This window comes from Bufo bufo, chromosome 3, assembly GCF_905171765.1.
Source record: "Bufo bufo chromosome 3, aBufBuf1.1, whole genome shotgun sequence".
Classification (NCBI taxonomy): Eukaryota; Metazoa; Chordata; class Amphibia; order Anura; family Bufonidae; genus Bufo; species Bufo bufo.
This window is the reverse complement of record NC_053391.1, coordinates 550,726,208-550,745,360: the sequence shown is the minus strand read 5'-3', so window position 1 is coordinate 550,745,360 and position 19,153 is coordinate 550,726,208. Positions and strand designations below refer to the sequence as shown.

Below are 19,153 nucleotides of genomic sequence, written 5' to 3'. Positions count from 1 at the left end.
GCTGATTGTATGCTGACATGGACAGAGACCAGACTTTCCATCAAGATGGCCACCACTGCACCACCAATGCTCCTGTGCTGACCCAGACTGATCCCTTATCGTAACCTCTCCAGGCTTGGCATCTCATTTGGGATTTAGGGGAGTATAATCATATCCTCCCCTTTCTGTCATAGCGATTTGTCATGTTGATTGGCCTATCCTGCTGTTGTTTCGATTTTATTGAAAGCCATACTTTGATTACCAGTATTTAAATGGTGTGTGGTAGATTTTTTAAAAGGGTCTCAGTAGTAGCAGCACTGTGGACATTTGGTATGTGATGCAGATGCATTATATTTGGTCCCAAATATGTGGGAATTGTCTTTCTTTATGGCCATGAGATTTACCATTATCATTTGGGCATTACTACAAGAATATAATCTGATTCGCACGCATATTATTGCCTCTATTCCGGTATCATTTGTTTTTTGGAGTCTTTTTGTTATATGTGGTCCCCTGATGAACTGAGCCCAGAGAACGGTTCAGAGAAACGCGTTGGGACAAAATTTGCATTCCTGGGACATATGGTATGTTCTCCTTTCTTTTCCATTGGTGATCAAAACCTGGACGGCACTGGTTTATTTTGGAGCATATATGTATTATGTGCGATTATTTTTGTAACTTTATTATTTTCTAAAACATGCATTGACTTATGACATTACTATTGGACTGTAGTCATAATAGGTCTCTTCACGGGTGGCGGTATCTATCCCTTGTCAGGGACATATAGGGCCTATCAGGAGGCGGCCTTCCGTTTTGCTAGGCAGGGCCTATAGCTTGATAGGGCAAGTGTGAGGGTGAGTCAATTCTACTTTCCTTGCCCTGCCCAGCCTCTTTGTTAATTGCTTTTTAAGGGCACAAATTGGATGATTTTTAATGATCGTCAGGAAAGGTTACGTTTTACACTGGTGAAGGTACTCTGTGATTACAGGATGAATTGATGCAGAGAACAAGGGAAGGAAATCACAGACATATAACACAAGCACTTGGGGCAGAATCAGTGTTTAAGGTCCGGAATGTAAGTTAGAAAAAAAATTATTATGGGATCAGGAAAACCTTTTAAGGTCCAACTTTCTTAATACGTCTTTAAGGCAGTTGTTGCCCCTTTTTTTTTTTATAGAGGGCTTTACATCCCCTGCATAGCCTTAGGGTGCATCCACATGTACCAGAAAAGTTGAAGATTTTCCATAAGGATTTGTGCATGGAAATTCTATAGTGGATTACAGTATTACTGATATGGATCAGATTGTTTTCTGCATGCAGTGGGAAATCACTGTGCAGAAATTGATCTATGGTGCAGAGTTTTAAATCTGAAAGGTGTCAATTTCTGTCACAAACTGACTGCAGATTTGTTGTGGATTTTCCCCATGGGGTTCAATAGGGAAGTCACAATCTGCAACAAAACCCAACAATTGTGGATTTTGCTTTGAATTATCCACAGATCTGCAGCAAAATCTGAACCTACAGATTTCAAAAATATTGATAGGTGACTGTGAATGTAACATGTGAGTTAAATGATAAAGTTTTATCTGCCTGCAGCAGCCACTAGGGGGAGCTTAGAAACTCACTGCATACTATTTTACCATAGCCTTTATGCAGTAAGCTCCTAAGTTTGCCATAGCATTGTGAATGTATTCAGATTAAAGAAGCACTCCAGGATTTTTTGCCTATATAGTGCCGGATATGCCACTATTAAAGCAAAAGATAGAGGCTCTAGTGTATTTCTTGTGTATACCTTATATTTGAGGTGTAATTTGTAGGTTGTCTGCCATCTTGATTCCTTCACCCCCTCTGATACAGTATGTTTTTCCTAATGAATCCTATATTTTCCATCATGCCTGGCTTTGCCCATAGGAGTCTCACCACACTGCACTGCTCTGAGTCTTGTGTAAGGGCAGCCATGACAGATCAGTGACATAGAGTGCTGTCATATGATATAGAATCAAAGGAAAGGAGCGTGGGGTTGATGGGATTTGTTTTCATTATTTGTGTACTTTTAATATTTAGGGGGAGATTTAAGAAAACTGGTTTAGTTGTCCATAGCAACCATTCAGATTCCATCTTTCATTTTTTACTGCTCCTTTAAAAAATAAAAGGTGGAATCTGATTGGTTGCTAGGGGAAGCTAAGCCAGTTTTCTTTACAGCAGTTTTGATAAATCTTTTCCACAGTCTTTTCCCTAAAACAAAAAAAATTAACAAGCACAAAACATCAGACAATGCCCGTTGGAGCTGGTATATCAACCAAATTGGTTGTCACTCATGTGATATTAGACAGTGGCCCAGATTTACTAATCCTAAACATGGCGTAAACCTAGGCTGCATCACAGGGAATCAGGTTGGATGATATCTATGGTACATTGATAGACACTTTTGCCTAGCTATATACCATCTAATGGTTGGCTTATGTCTTATTCACAGTCAGTGTTCGGTCTGTGGAGGCTCCAATCCTGGTTTTGGCTCACAATCACTGATAGAAAACACTGACCAAACACTGACTGTGTGAATAAGGCTTTACTCTGAGACAGAATTTTTTGCAATTTTTTGCCAGAATTGTGGTGCAATTATGGCACAAAATGGAGCATCTTAGGTCAGTCCCCAAGCAAGTTAGAAACAAGTACAGAAACCCTAGTAGCATCAAATTGAGCTAAACTGTGCCAATTTGTGCCACTTTTTAGACAGATTTTAGACACCAGTACATGAGTGTGTCATGGTCATTGCTGTGGCTTCTGTATGGTGCAAGGCTAAGCATCCTAAAATGGTGCCTATACGTTAAAGCAGTATAAATCCAGTCATCAGCAATATAGCTCTATGTATCCTCTTCTAATAACCACTGTGCAGATATAATGCATATTATTACATTATGTCCTAGGACCGGGAGCCTCCAGTAATCCTTGCAAAGATACATACTGTGGACCTTTCCCAGAATCTGAACCAGAAGTGGCTGCAGTGGCCAACTTTATCAGACAGCACAAAGATACCATTAAAGGCTACATAACAATGCATTCTTACTCCCAGATGGTGCTTTTCCCATATTCATATACCACAGAGAAATCAAAAGATCATGAAGAATTGGTAAGATTCAATCTATTTTATTTTTCTATTATAGAAAAAGTAAAAAAAAAAAAAAAAAAAAGATATTGTCACAGACAGAAGTGGTCTTGGTTTACAGTAGATGGTGTACATTATAGGTTCTGAACCTGAGATACTTGAATCTGAAGGGGTACAGGCCATGTCTCTAGGGAGTACTCACACACTGCTCAGGTAGTTCTTTTAACAATCTGTATAGTGTATGACTGGCTGATAGAGTACTTGGCATAGGACCTGTCACCTCTTCTGACATATTTATGGAAATAATTATATTCCACATGCAATAACAATTTTGCATAATCTTTTATTATAACTCTATGTTGTGCCAGTGTTGAAGTGCTTTAATTAAAGCATTTAAGATACACTCTGGTTCTCAAAATCAGGGTACCCCAAGGGGTTAAAATTAGTGTTGATCGAACACCAAAGTGCTCGGGTGCGCGAGTAGAACACCTCGGGATGCTTGGGTGCTCTACCGAGCACCCGAGCACAATGAAAGTCAATGGGAGAACCCAAGCATTAAACCAGGCACCCCCTGCTCTGAATTTTTTAGGAAACATTCTTTCCTGTATATTACTTGTGTAACGGATCTCCTGGCACCCCGACTGGGTACCTCTGTTGATGGATGCTCCTAGTGCTTCCCGAGGACTCCAAGCACTCCGCTCGACACCATAACCACCACAGGAACAAGGAACAGGAACAGCTCTTACAAGAGCTAGAGGTTATAGCCAGGGGAGTATACAGCGTATAGCAATCCCCACACACATGAGACGAGGCTCTATGTTGAATGTAAAGGAACTCCTTTAATGACCACACCAGCATTGCCTTTTATACACATTTTCCAACAACGTTACCACCCCCGTGGACCTGGTTGGGAACTGAGGACATAACATAGCAGCCAATTATTTACAGTTTTACAGTTTAAACACAAAAAATATACATTCAACAAAGACAATGGATGCAATCAATAACAGAAAAGGCATTGTCTGTGACGCAATTAACAACACAATGGCATTGCCTGTGACATATCTAACAAACACAACGGACTCTGCCTGTGATATATTTAACAAACACAATGAACTTAATTACTCACAGGCATAAAATACGCATTTTTTCCCAACCACAGAAAACACCCCAAACACCACATATCCCTATAAAAGCCTCGATCTGGGTGAACAACCTATCCAAAAATCACCCAGATTGGTTCAGGGGTTCAGGAATTTCCTGGAAGTCTTATTTTTGCCTATGCACTAAGTGAAAGCCTATGCACTAAGTGAAAGGGCTGCCAAAAATGACAAGGAACTGGCACTCCAATACACCCTTTATAACACATAAAGGAGGGCATCATACACACCCTTGAAAAATTATGACTGATGGCCTTCTGGTGGCCCTCTAAAACATTATGGGTGAGGGCCTGCTGCTGATCTGACCATCTAAAACATTAGGGGTGAGGGTCTGCTGCTGAGCTGACCATCTAAAACATTAGGGTTTTAGAAAAAAAAAAATAGGGGTGGGGGGGGAGGTATAGAAAAGGCGCCAAACCGAGCAAAAATGCACTAAATTTTTTTTATATCATGGTGCTAGTGTGCTAGCATAATATACCAGAAAAGCTTCTATATATAAAACCTTTCATATAGAAAACAACAAAATAAAATAATGATAATAAGAATTATTAATAATTAATAATAAAAAAATTATTAATAAAAAGAATTAATAAAATGAATAATAAAAAAAATAAAAAATAGTTGAAATGAATGCCGTCCCTGCTGTGGTGAACACAGAGGGTTAAAGGTGGAGGTTAAAAACCAAGGTTAAAAGAAAGGAATAAAATGGATGAATGAACATCCAGTGAGGCACTTACTTCACTGGGGGGTCGTCAGCAGGATAAGCATAAAACACCTGTGACGATTCCCCCCTGGCCAGGATCGTGTGTAGAGTCTTAGTGTTTGATGGCAGCAAGGCAGTGTGCTTCTGATCAAATCACCTTTATTGGATAAGGTGATTTGATCAGAAGCACACTGCCTTGCTGCCATCATTCACTAAGACTCTACACACGATCCTGGCCAGGGGGGAATCGTCACTGGTGTTTTATGCTTATCCTGCTGACGACCCCCCAGTGAAGTAAGTGCCTCACTGGATGTTCATTCATCCATTTTATTCCTTTCTTTTAACCTTGGTTTTTAACCTCCACCTTTAACCCTCTGTGTTCACCACAACAGGGACCGCATTCATTTCAACAATTTTTTTTTTATTATTATAAAAAAAAAAAATTATTATAAATTTTATTAATTCTTTTTATTAATAATTTTTTTATTATTAATTATTAATAATTCTTATTATCATTATTTTATTTTGTTGTTTTCTATATGAAAGGTTTTATATATATAGAAGCTTTTTTTGTATATTATGCTAGCACACTAGCACCATGATATAAAAAAAAATTAGTGCATTTTTTGCTCGGTTTGGCGCCTTTTCTATACCTCCCCCCCACCCCTATTTTTGTTTTTTCTAAATCTACATTGAGTGCCCTGCTTGGACATTTTTTTGGCTGCCACCCTTGCGCTACTTATACTTCAGTCACCACCACTGTCGGCGCCTACTGTCAGACACAAGGGGATTTTTCTCTCTAGATACTGTAGTGTCTGAATAAACTTCCTCCTTTTTTCCTTCTTTTCATTAAAACATTAGGGGTGAAGGTCTGCTGCTGAGCTGAATCTCTAGAACATTAGGGGTGAGTGCCTGCTGCTGAGCTGACCACCTAAAACATTATGGGCGAGTGCCTGCTGCTGAGCGCACCATCGAAAAAAATTATGGTTGAGGGCCTGCTGCTGAGCTGACCATCGAAAAAAATTTTGGTTGAGGGTCTGCTGGTGAGCCGACTCTCTAAAACATTAGGGGCGAGGACATGCTGCTGATCTGACTATTAAAAAAATTATGGGCTAGGGCCTGATGCTGAGCTGACCATTGAAAAAATGATGGTTGAGGGTCTTGTTAATATGATGGAGGAGGAGAATGAGAAAAGGAAGTTTGAACCATATACCCTTTTTTGTGGTGGAAAGGGTGCATGGGAATACAGTGTATTCAATACACCATAAAAGCCATATTTAAAGTGCCTTTATGTTCAGTCGCTTTCCTCTGGTGGAGTAGAGAAGTCAGGGGCAATCCAGGCCTTGTTCATTTTGATAAGAGTCAACCGGTCAGCATTTTCCGTTGACAGGCGGATGCGCTTATCAGTAATTATGCCCCCAGCAGCACTAAATACCCGCTCTGACAAAACGCTGGCGGCAGGGCAGGCCAGCGCCTCCAAGGCGTAGAGCGCCAGTTCGTGCCCCGTGTCCAGCTCGGACACCCAATAGTTGTAAGGCACAGAGGGATCTATGTACTCCTTCACCATCTTCCAAAATGTTTCTCTCCTTGTGACAGTAGGCCGCGCATCAGGGTGAGGGTGCTGGCGGGGTGTCATGAAACTGTCCCAGGCCTTGGAGAGTGTTGCCCTGTCTCTGTTAGAACTGCTGTGTGTTCCCCTCGTCTCCCTTCCTCGGTTGCCCAAGGAACTACGTACTCTGCCGCCAGCGTTGTCAGCAGGAAATTTTCGGAGCAATTTTTCCACAAGGACCTTCTGGTTTTGCACCATTTTGCTAGTCCTCTCCACCACAAGAATGAGAGATGAGAAGTTCTCTTTGTAGCGGCGGTCAAGAAGGGTGAACAACAAGTAATCGGTGTTGGCCAAAATGTGTACAACGCAAAGGTCACAGGGAAAGGCAGCATAACATAAAGTCAGCCATGTGTGCCAGAGTCCCAACAGACAAGACTTTCGCTGTCCTCATCAGGAGGATGACTCTCAATGTCCTCATCCTCTTCCTCCTCTTCTGCCCATTCACACTGAACAGATGGAATGAACCTGCTATGGGTACTACCCTCTGTAGCGGAGGCAACTGTCTCCTGCTCCTCCTCCTCCTCCTCCTCATCATCATCCAATTCACGCTGAGAAGACGAAATGAGGGTGGTCTGGCTATCACCCTATGTACTGTCTTCCCCCATTTCCACCTCTTCCACATGCAAAGCGTCCGCCTTCATTATGAGCAGCTAGCGTTTCAGTAGACACAGAAGTGGGATGGTTACGCTGATAATAGAGACATCCATGCCCACTTGTCGCTTGTGAAGAGCGGAAGCTGACTGGAAAGGCGACGACTATGTTGCAGCTGGTATTCAACTACTGCCCTCTGGTGCTCACAAAGCCTGGCCAACATGTGGAATGTAGAGTTCCAGCTCGTGCTCACGTCGCACAACAGTCGGTGAGCTGGCAATTTCAAGTGCTGCTGCAGCGTTGCCAGATCAGCTGCAGCTGTAGATGACTTTCGGAAATGGGCACACACGCGCCGCACCTTCAGCAGTAGCTCAGGCAAATTGGGTTAGGTTTCAGAAACCGCTGAACCACTAAGTTTAACACGTGGGCTAGGCATGGTATGTGTGTGACCTTGCCGAGCTCCAAAGCCGCCACCAAGTTATGGCCATTATCAGACACAACCATGCCTGGTTCTAGATTGAGTGGAAAAGGGGGGTTGCAGCTACTAATGTAGGTGGTGGTGGAAATCCTGATGGAAGTAGGGCCCGCAATCCTTGGCGTCGGTAGCATCTGTGCCATCCCAGGGTACGACTCGCTTCGGCCTCCACAACGTTCACCCAGTGTGCCGTCAGGGAAATGTAGCATCCCTGGCCACAAGCACTTGTCCATGTGTCCAGTCGTTAAGTGGACCTTCCCAATAACTGCGTTGGACAGGTTACGGGTGATGTTACGGGACACATTCTGGTGTAAGGCGGGGATGCACACCGGGCAAAATAGTGGCGGCTGGGGACTGGAGTAACAACGGACGGCCACTGCCATCAGGCTGCGGAAAGCCTCTGTGTCCACAAGCCTAAATGGCAACATTTCCAGGGCCAGCAATTTGGAAACGTGCGCATTTAGTGCTATGGCCTGTGGGTGGGTGGCTGGGTATTTACCCTTTAGTTCCAAGGCCTGGGGTAAAGACATCTGTACACTGCGCTGGGACACAGAAGTGGATGTGCTAGCTGATGGTGCTTGTGAAGGTCCAGGTGCAGGGTGGGAGGCATCCGGGCCTGCGTCTTGGACAGTGGATTGGCCAGCACGTAACACAAAGGAAGAGGAGTCAGTGGTGTGACCCGCAGACACTTATTGTGGACCCAGGTGTTCGGCCCACCTATTAGGGTGCTTTGATGCCATGTGGTGGATTATGCTGGTGGTGGGTGAGGTTGCTAGTGTACATGCCACTGCTCATTTTGGTACGGCACAGGTTGCAAATGACAATTGACCAGACTGCGGAACACCCTACCCCTTGGCAAGGGAGATTGCCGCAAGGGGTGCCCTGGGAAACAGTTGCGGGCCTGTTTGGTGTGGCCCGCCTTCTCCCTTTTTATCACCCCACTGCCTCTTCCAGCCTGTTGCAGTGCTGCGGATCCCTCCTCCTCTGTATTGCTGTCCTCGCTCGGCTTGCCACCTTCCCAGGTTTGGGTCAGTGATGTCATCGTCCACCACCTCCTCTTCCACTTCCTCACTCTGGTAATCCTCCTGACTTGTTGACCTAACAAGACCTCACTTATTGAAAACTTTGTCTCATTCTCATCATGAACCTCTTGAGACACTAATTGCGGTTGACTTATTGGCAACTGTGTCTCATCATCATCATTCACCTCGTGAAACACTAATTGCTGTTTCCCACCGTCATCTTTTTCTGACTGTGGATGCTCAAGAGTTTGGGAATCAGGGCACAAGATCTCCTCATGTCCCTCTTCAAGCTGCCCTTGGCGAGAGGGCCAAATCAAGGAAAGGCGCTGAAAAGAGCTCCTCGGAATATCTGAGTGTGGGATCACTTGCTTGCCAAGACTCTCCATGATGGGAGGAAGGAGGATCAGGGTGAGGATTCTGTTGACCAGACTCATGGCTACTGAAACTGGACTTTGTGGAAGACAGGGTGGTGCTTAACCGACTGAAGCATTGTCTGCTGCAAATCCAACCGACCGTGTCCTGCGCCGCCCTGCAAACTGGGACATGAAGCTAGGTATCGTGGATAAGTGTGTTTCTTGTGCTCTGGCAGCAGGCACAGTTTCACCGTACACAGGGCCAAGGCCTCTGCGTGCACCATCAGCAGCACGGCCCACTTTCCCGTCCCTTACCGCTCGCCTTCCGCATATTAAATGGTATATATACTTGCAAGTATGTCACACGTACAGTAGCGCAGGTTTTGTAAGTGTATGCGCAAATAAATTAGACTGAATGTCACTGATATTAGGATGGGCAAACGTTATACAGGAGATGTAGCACAGGTAATGTCTCTGCCACCAGCAGAGAAAAAATTAGACTGAATGTCACTGATATTTCAGATACGCTAACGTTATACTGGAGATGTAGCGCAGGTAAAATATATATTGCTGCCAGATACAATAGTCCTTGGGTCTCTGACACCAACCCTGCCTAACAAAAAAATAAAATTCAATTGAATTAATTCCCTACACTATCTGTCCCTTCTACAGCACAGCTCTCCCTGACTAACACTGAGCCGAACCAAGTGTCATCGGGTGCTTTATAGCACCCGATGATGCGTTCCGGCAAGCCAATCACTGTAATGCCAGTAACCAACATGGCTATGGCATTACAGTGAGTGGCAGTACTTACATGCATACTTATTGGCTGCGTAGCAGCCAACAAAACGTGCGGGGAGGAGACTCGAGCATCGTGCTCGAGCACACGCCGTATTCGGTCTGAACACCGCAATGTGCCAAGCATCGCGATGCTCGAGGCGAACGGGTGTTCGGCCGAGCATGCTTTGATCAACAATAGTTAATTTCCACGCCATGGCAAGAGAGACTAGACGCTGACGCAAACTGGTCAAAGACAATCTCTTTCTTATTACAATGAGTAAAGCCGTTTTACATCTTCAGAGAGGGGGGGGGGGGGCGTCCCCCTCTGAGGTTCATGCCATTATTTCATTGGCTAAGAAGGAAAAAATGATAAGAAGAAAGGAGATAACACTTGGAGTCTGCGCAATGTGCACTATCTTACAAACTTTAGTATGTGAGCTAAATATAAACATCTGTGCATCGGCACCATATTATAATGGAGTCCTTACTAACATTAATACTGCTTATGTCATATATGACACTTTAAGGAGGTGCTTTTTTATAGGCACTGTCAGAGGTTTGGTCTGGGAAAACAGGTATTTTCCTCCCAGCATGTGCTGCTGGGCTGATTTACAGCCAGGTGAGGTCAAATACCGGAACGGATTTTAAATGCCGTTCCGGGATTTGGCAGCAGCTGTTGTCCTTAAATAGGCCAGCTGGGCTCAGAAGCCATGTCTCTGTGTTGGGTTCTGAGAGCCTTGTGTCTGGATGAAGGCTTGCTACCTGTTTGGTGTGAAAACAGTTTGGTGCTGCTATCAGCAAAGACTCTTTGAGGCAGTATTGCCGCATGGTGTGAATTACCCACCAACACCGCAAGGTGACTTTTTGTTTGAATATGACTGCTTGCGTTTTTTCACTTGCGTAAAGTGTGAATAAAACACTGAACTGTTTGATCCAAATAACTTGTTGTTGCCTCTATACTGGGTCCGCTAATCCTGACTACCAGAGCGAGTCCCCACAATTGGTGGAGGATGCAGGCAAGAGCAGTGAGGCTGGCGTGAACGCAGATATTTTTGGTTTCTTGCATTTTTCAGGCACGGTTGTATGTCGTATGCTAAACCAGCTGTATTACAACCAGTACCCCATGATAAATGGAGGCTGTTGTGAAGGTCCTCATGGAGGCTAATCTGCAGCAGCGAGAGACAAACTTGCAGCAATGTGAGGCTAATAGCTGCAGCAGGAGACTAACAGTTGCTGCTACAAAACATGATGGCTTTGCAGACAGTAGGAGTAACCCCGAGCGTCCACGATGCCCGGGAATGCAGTCTGTGCCGCTATTCCTAAGATGACCCCCGCAGACGACATCGAAACCTACCTGGCAATGTAAGAGAAAGTGCCATCAGGGAAAAGCTACCCTGTGACCAGTGGGCTGATGTCGTTACTCCATTCCTGGCATCCGATCCCAGCGGGTGTATTTCGACTTGCGGACGATCAAGCGACTACCAAAAGGTAAAGGGTGAGATTTTGGCAAGACTGTGTTGGTCCGGGCCCAGCGGGTACATTAGTGGGGGTTTAAGCCAGCTGAGCCTGCGAGGACCCAGTATTATGACCTTACTCCACCTCTTGCAAAAGTAGCTACAGCCTGATGTTCTTGAGTCCCCTGGCTATGCTGGATAGACTATTTGCCGATAGGTTTCTGGAGGGCTTGCCATACCCTCTCCAGCACTGGATCGGGTCAGGGTCTCCTGGTAATGCCCTTGAGAATGGTGAACCTGGTGGAACGCTATGAAGCTACCAGGAATCTAAAAGACGGTTCTGTCGGGAGGGGGGTCGGCAAATCCCTGGAAATCTCCACCCCAGGCCCGGGAGGATTTGAGCTGATAAAACCAGCTCGGATGTTACCCATGGCGAACCTGGCTCCAATAGTCTGCTGGCGGTTGTCAGGAGCCTGCCATGTAAGGGCTGTCTGTCTCCATCGGGTTGAGCCCTGGACACTAACTATGGCTACCATCAGTCGCTATATGCCAGGAGGCTGTGTGCAACAGGTACCCCAGAGTCTCTAGATAATTTGTGCCAGGTGGAAGTGGGAGACACTCCGGCGGAGGCTCTGCTGGACTCAGGGAGTCTGGTGACCCTAGTAAGGGCTACCCTGGTGCAGGCCGACCAGAATTGCCGCATGGTGTGAATTACCACCAACACCGCAAGGTGACTTTTTGTTTGAATATGACTGCTTGTTTTGTCACTTGCCTAAAGTGTGAATAAAACACTGAACTGTTCAATCCAAAGAACTTGTTGTGGCCTCTATACTGCGTCCGCTAATACTGTCTACCAGAGCGAGTCCCCACAGCACTGAATATATATGTGAATCATCTAGCTAAATAATTGGCTCAAGCATTCTTCTACTGTCTATACATCATCCTGTGGGAGAAGTGAGGGCCTATTGCAGCTTCGATCCCCTCCATTCTCGCTTCAGTGTTGGACAAATTGACAGCTTGAAGCAAAGGCGGAGGGGAGGCAGTTGAGATAAGGAACAAGCAACTTCATAAGAAAATCAATCTAGTTACATGAAAGAAAGATATTCACACATCTCTATCAGTTCCCCCTTGAATCTCATTTTTTCCCTAACCTGATCAACTGTCCCAATGCTCCGACATCCTCTTCGCCAGCTTCCATGACAAGCTTATTCCTAATGAATAGCCCTCCCATGACACTGGACTTGAGCATGGGGAACTCAGATGATCTTTCCCTAATTCGCGTCTGATGTCATATGGGGGAGACTAGAGGTCATCAGTGCTTCTGATTTTCCTGGATCAAGTCTTCATACAACTCTCCCATCATCATCTCTGCTACGGCCTCGTCAACTGCCTTGCTGAACAATTTCTTTACACAGGAAATAATATAACAGTAATTAGTACAAGCAAAACTAAAACAACGATGATATAATTCTCTAGCCCTTCTGCCCATTCACTATTGTGAACATTAGAACTATTAATCCTGAGAATCTTACTATCAATGGATCACTGGGCTAGAAGTATCGGACTGTAACAACTTTGCACAACTTCTTCACTGGCCCAGAAACCTATTTTTACTATCTCATTTAAAATCCATATTCTTTTGAATCAGGATCAGCAGTCACACAAGGGGAACAAGAAACGTCATCCTTTCAAGTCTACAGACTCAACACTTTCTTAAAATGACTCCAATTATGCTTTCCCTGAGCTTCACTGTGTTATGGTCAGCAACACCGGAATGGACCATCAAACCAGGGTTTGAGGACTTTCTGACGTGTCTTTTCTACTACCACCCAATCTGCAGACACAAATGGGTGGGGTGTCCTGGTACTTTATCAAGATCTGGAAGTGAAGCAAAAACTCGAATATATTTTAATCAAATGCTTGTGCAAACTGATCACATAATCTGTCAGACAACCATGTGCATCTGGAGCTGCTGTGCAAAATACAATCCTGTCCTAGGGCCTGACCCAAAAAGGACCTTATAGGAACTAAGGCCTGTCTTATGTTAGGGTATACCTTACTGAAAAGAGGCTACCAGCAGGCACTCTGTTCATAACTTTTTGAATCTTTAAACTTTAGTGTCCCGTTCAGTTCCTTTTTTCCCTACCCTCTACCGCTGCTTTGGTGGATGGTACAAAGGCATATAAGGCCTGTTCTACACCCAAAACCTTCATCGCCTCCTGCATCACTTCACCTGTGAAGTGAACACCTCTGTACTTTTCAATGTCTCAGGTACCCCATACAACTGCACACAACTTTAATCTTCTTTGCTTCTTTTGGGTATGCTTCTGGCCATCCTGAAAACAAGTCATCACACATCAATACTACTCATACATGCCCACCTTGGGTAGTTGAGGTAGACTGCAAGCGTTCAATCAGATACAAAGGACAAGACGTGTGTTTTCTGGGATACCTTAACCACCTCCACCCACATTGTTCTGGGCACAAATCATACATCCTTGAGTATATCTGGCTGCTACAGTGCTGAACCCTGGGGCGTATCATGCGCTATGTACTAAATCACACATAGCAGTTTTTGTCTGGTGCGTCACTCCATGGGTTGACTGTGCCATCGTGAGGTAGAGGACCTGGGAAGGCAGAGTTTTGCTTGGAACGGTATTAGGTCTTCCTCATTGTAGTCCCCCCTTTTTCCATCCACCAGGTCTCTTTCCTCCTTCCCACCTGGTTCTGTAAGGGTCTTAAGAACTTCTGTGAGACAGGAGGAGAGTTATTCAGGAACCTGAGCTGTGGCCACTTAAGACAGAGGGTCTGCCTAGGCAATTTGGCAGCCATTTTTGCCACCTGATCTGCTGTGACTTTTCCCTCTGGCCTCCTCTGAGTCTGTTTTACAGTGACCTTTTGTTGTTATCACCGCCACTCAAGTTAGTGACATGAGGGCTTCCATCAGAGACCTCACTGCTTCCCCATTTCCGATGGGTTTACCTGAAGCGGTCAGGAGGTCTCTGGCTTTCCAAATGGGCCCATAGTCATGGGCCATCCCAAAAGGCATACCTGGAATCAGTGTAAATGTTGGCTGTTTTTCCATCTGCATTTCTGCAAGCCATCTTCAGAGTCTTTAGCTCCACTTCTTGAACAGACATGTGTGGTGGTAAGGACTATGCTTTTTTTTCTTTTTTCTTTCAAGAGTGTCATGTTTAGTCACCACCACCTGCCATCCTGTGTAGTACCTGCCATCCTGATCTGCAAACAGTCATGAGCCTCTTCCTCTGGAAGAAAAGGTTAAGTGCCCTTAGGCTCATTCACAACGTCCGCAAAATGGGTCCGCATCCGTTCCGCAATTGTGCGGAACGGGGTGCAGACCCATTCATTCTCTATGGGACGGAATGGATGCGGACAGCACACAGTGTTGCTGTTTCCAGCCGCAATTGCGGAGCGCGCCCCGATCTTCGAGTCCGCAGGCGCCGCAAAATATAGAACATGTCCTATTCTTGTCCGCAACTTGCGGACAATAGGCATTTCTATGGGGGTGCCGGGCGGGTGTGGGCGGATCCGCAATTTGCGGGTCCGCAACACACCACGGACGTGTGAATGGAGCCTAACTCTTTCCTCCTCCTTGTTCCAGAGACAACAGGGTGGCTAGATTCAAAGTATTACACCTTTTGGACAGCAACACTGTCAGGCAACAAAATGGAATACTGCATCTCAATAGCGGGCAACAAAAATATTTGTGGTTGTACTTTCATGAGGATAGAAGTAATATCACTGTAACTTTGTGGTTTAGGACTATCCCAGAGCTTTCATCAAGCATGGCTTGTACAACTACTACAGCTCTGATGTAGAAAAGGGCACATCTGGCCACGGGGCCAAGTCTGGGCTGAATAATAAGCCACAGGGCGTTGTTGTTGGCCTTGCATTTAGGTGAGGACAGCTGGGGCATGGCATTCACTTCTGTACAAATACAATCTTAAATGGTGATAATCTGATAGGCCCAGTGCGGGGGTGCACAAAATTTCCAGGTTTGGGCATAAAAGATCTACCACCTTTATCTATAAGGTGGAAGGGAATTAAAGACAAACAATCATAAAAAGGCTGCATCAAACTTGTGTATCCTAGGTCTGCAATAAGAAACAGGGCCCCAAAAAATGTCCTGAGTGCATTCATGTTTCTGGGGAAAAGGGATGTCCTCCACAGCCTTCTTACGTTCAGGGATGAGATGTTTCACCCCAGGGAGGTAGCAGTAATGCAACAAAACTGAAGTTTTCCTCTTTTTTTTTTCTATCCATGCAGCCATGATCAGCTAAAAAAGGACAGGAGTGACATGGCCAGTGGCGTACCGCCAATAGCGGCAGACCACGCAACGGGGCACGTGGTAGAGGGGGGGCCCGGAGTGGATGAAGGCTCTGCCCCCTACAATGTCTGCTGTATGGCTCTTCTTCCGTCCCAAGTCCCTATCTGGACTTCTCCTGTGCTCAGGCCCCCCTCCCCTCTTCTTTACATACATTTTTTTGTGTGCACTGGAAACACAGTGCACGGATCGGGGGCCATGTCTTCAGCCAGGTGAGCATGACACTGGCTCTCCTCTGTCTGCTGAGCACTGCACTGGCCAATCAGCTTTAGCAGTACTAGGCTCCTGCTGCTGATTGGCTAGTGTATCGCAGCAGCAGGAGAAAGAAATTAGTGGGGCGGGAAGTGCTCACTGCCTGGCTCAGTCAGCCATCGGACTCCAGCCCCACAGGGGGCTACAAATTCATGACCTGGAGGGGGACAGCGATTCTGCCTTCCACAGTAGCAGGGAATATAGTTTATTTGGGTGGGGGGAGGCACACTGTTCTCCATATAAGCATCAGCAGCAAGCAGAGTTCACAGAGTTCATGTTGCTGCTGATGCATATCATAGAGAGAACAGTGTGCCCAAGTACCCCCCCCCCCCATAAACTCTGATTGCTGCTTATATAGAGGACAGTGTGTGCCCTAAGCAGCCCCCCATCCTCCCCAAGCAACAAAAGCTAGCAGAATTCATAAGGGGGGGGGGGGGTCTGCTTGGGGTACACACTGTCCTCAATATAAGCATCACAAGTATATACACTCACCTAAAGAATTATTAGGAACACCATACTAATACGGTGTTAGACCCCCTTTTGCCTTCAGAACTGCCTTAATTCTACAAGGTGCTTATAGCTTCTTTAGAAATGTTGGCCCATATTGATAGGATAGCATCTTGCAGTTGATGGAGATTTTGAGGGATGCACATCCAGGGCACGAAGCTCCCATTCCACCACATCCAAAGATGCTCTATTGGGTTGAGATCTGGTGACTGTGGGGGGCCATTTTCGTACAGTGAACTCATTGTCATGTTCAAGAAACCAATTTGAAATGATTCGAGCTTTGTGACATGGTGCATCATCCTGCTGGAAGTAGCCATCAGAGGATGGATACATGTTCTCATTCTGTTTACGCCAAATTCGGACTCTACCATTTGAATGTCTCAACAGAAAATCGAGACTCATCAGACGAGGCAGACATTTTTCCAGTCTTCAACAGTCCAATTTTGGTGAGCTCGTGCAAATTGGTAGCCTCTTTTTCCTATTTGTAGTGGAGATGAGTGGTACCCAGTGGGGTCTTCTGCTGTTGTAGCCCATCCGCCTCAAGGTTGTGCGTGTTGTGGCTTCACAAATGCTTTGCTGCATACCTCGGTATTTCAGTCAACGTTGCTCTTCTATCAGCTTGAATCAGTCGGCCCATTCTCCTCTGACCTCTAGCATCCACAAGGCATTTTTGCCCACAGGACTGCCGCATACTGGATGTTTTTCCTTTTCACACCATTCTTTGTAACCCTAGAAATGGTTGTGCGTGAAAATCCCAGTAACAGCAGATTGTGAAATACTCAGACCGGCCCGTCTGGCACCAACAACCATGCCACGCTCAAAATTGCTTAAATCACCTTTCTTTCCCATTCTGACATTCAGTTTGGAGTTCAGGAGATTGTCTTGACCAGGACCACCCCCCTAAATGCATTGAAGCAACTGCCATGTGATTGGGTGACTAGATATTGCTTTAATGAGAAATAGAACAGGTGTTCCTAATAATTCTTTAGGTAAGTGTATATGTGTATATATATATATATATATATATACAGTACAGACCAAAAGTTTGGACACACCTTCTCATTCAAAGAGTTTTTTTTTTTTTTCATGACTATGAAAATTGTAGATTCACACTGAAGGCATCAAAACTATGAATTTACATAACAAACAAGTGTGAAACAACTGAAATATGTCATATTCTAGGTTCTTCAAAGTAGCCACCTTTGCTTTGATTACTGCTTGCACACTCTTGGCATTCTCTTGATGAGCTTCAAAGGTAGTCCCCTGAAATTGTTTTCACTTCACAGGTGTGCCCTGTCAGATTTAATAAGTGGGATTTCTTGCCTTATAAAATGGGGTTGGGACCATCAGTGTGTTGAGGAGAAGTCAGGTGGATACACAGCTGATAGTCCTACTGAATAGACTGTTAGAATTTGTATTATGGCAAGAAAAAAGCAGCTAAGTAAAGAAAAAACGAGTGGCCATCATACTTTAAGAAATGAAGGTCAGTCAGTCAGCCGAAAAATTGGGAAAACTTTGAAAGTAAGGGCTATTTGACCATGAAGGAGAGTGATGGGGTGCTGCGCCAGATGACCTGGCCTCCACAGTCACCGGACCTGAACCCAATCGAGATGGTTTGGGGTGAGCTGGACCGCAGAGTGAAGGCAAAAGGGCCAACAAGTGCTAAGCATCTCTGGGAAACTCCTTCAAGACTGTTGGAAGACCATTTCAGGGGACTACCTCTTGAAGCTCATCAAGAGAATGCCAAGAGTGTGCAAAGCAGTAATCAAAGCAAAAGGTGGCTACTTTGAAGAACCTAGAATATGACATATTTTCAGTTGTTTCACACTTGTTTTGTTATGTATATAATTCCACATGTGTTAATTCATAGTTTTGATGCCTTCATAGTCATGAAAATAAAGAAAACTCTTTAAATGAGGTGTGTCCAAACTTTTGGTCTGTACTGTATATAATTACTTAAATTGTGCTTTATATTTGTGCGGGGAGGGAGGGGCCCAAAATTTTTTACTATGGGGGCCCAAGATTTCTATGTACACCCCTGGACATGGCTGCAGTATACAGTTGATATAAAAAGTCTACATACCCCTGTTAAAATGTCAGGTTTCTGTGATTTAAAAAAATTAGACAAAGATAAATCATTTCAGAACTTTTTCCACCTTTAATGTGACCTATAAACTGTACCACTCAATTGAAAAACAAACTGAAATCTTTTAGGTAGAGGGAAGAAAAAATATAAAAATAAAATAATATAATTGCATAAGTGTGCACACCCTTAAACTAATACTTTTGTTGAAGCACCTTTTGATTTTATTACAGCACTCAGTCTTTTTGGGTATGAGTCTATCAGCATGGCACATTTTGACTTGGCAAGATTTGCTCACTCTTCTTTGCAAAAACACTCCAAATCTGTCAGATTGTGAGGGCATCTCCCATGCACAGCCCTCTTTAGATCACCCCACAGATTTTCAATCGGATTCAGGTCTTGGCTCTGGCTGGGCCATTCCAAAACTTGAATCATCTTCTGGTGAAGCCATTCCTTTGTTGATTTGGATGTATGCTTTGGGTCGTTGTCATGCTGACCCAAAGCATAGATGAAGTTCCTCTTTATGTTCAGCTTTCTAGCAGAAGCCTGAAGGTTTTGTGCCAATATTGACTGGTATTTGGAACTGTTCATAATTCACTCTAGCTTAACTAAGGCCCCAGTTCCAGCTGAAAAAAAAAAAAAACAGCCCCAAAGCATGATGCTGCCACCACCATGCTTCACTGTGGGTATGGTGTTCTTTTTGGTGATGTGCAGTGTTGTTTTTGCGCCAAACA

General features: G+C 44.8%; 1 protein-coding gene across 1 annotated transcript in view; it reads left to right on the top strand.

Annotated features, from left to right (window-relative positions):
* CPB2 (carboxypeptidase B2) overlaps window positions 1–19,153 on the top strand; it is a 123,755-nt gene that overhangs the window by 97,171 nt on the left and 7,431 nt on the right. Inside the window, exon 10 of the mRNA XM_040425445.1 lies at window positions 2,907–3,109. Within this exon, the coding sequence (XP_040281379.1) occupies window positions 2,907–3,109 (203 nt within the window). The remainder of the gene's footprint in view (window positions 1–2,906; window positions 3,110–19,153) is intronic.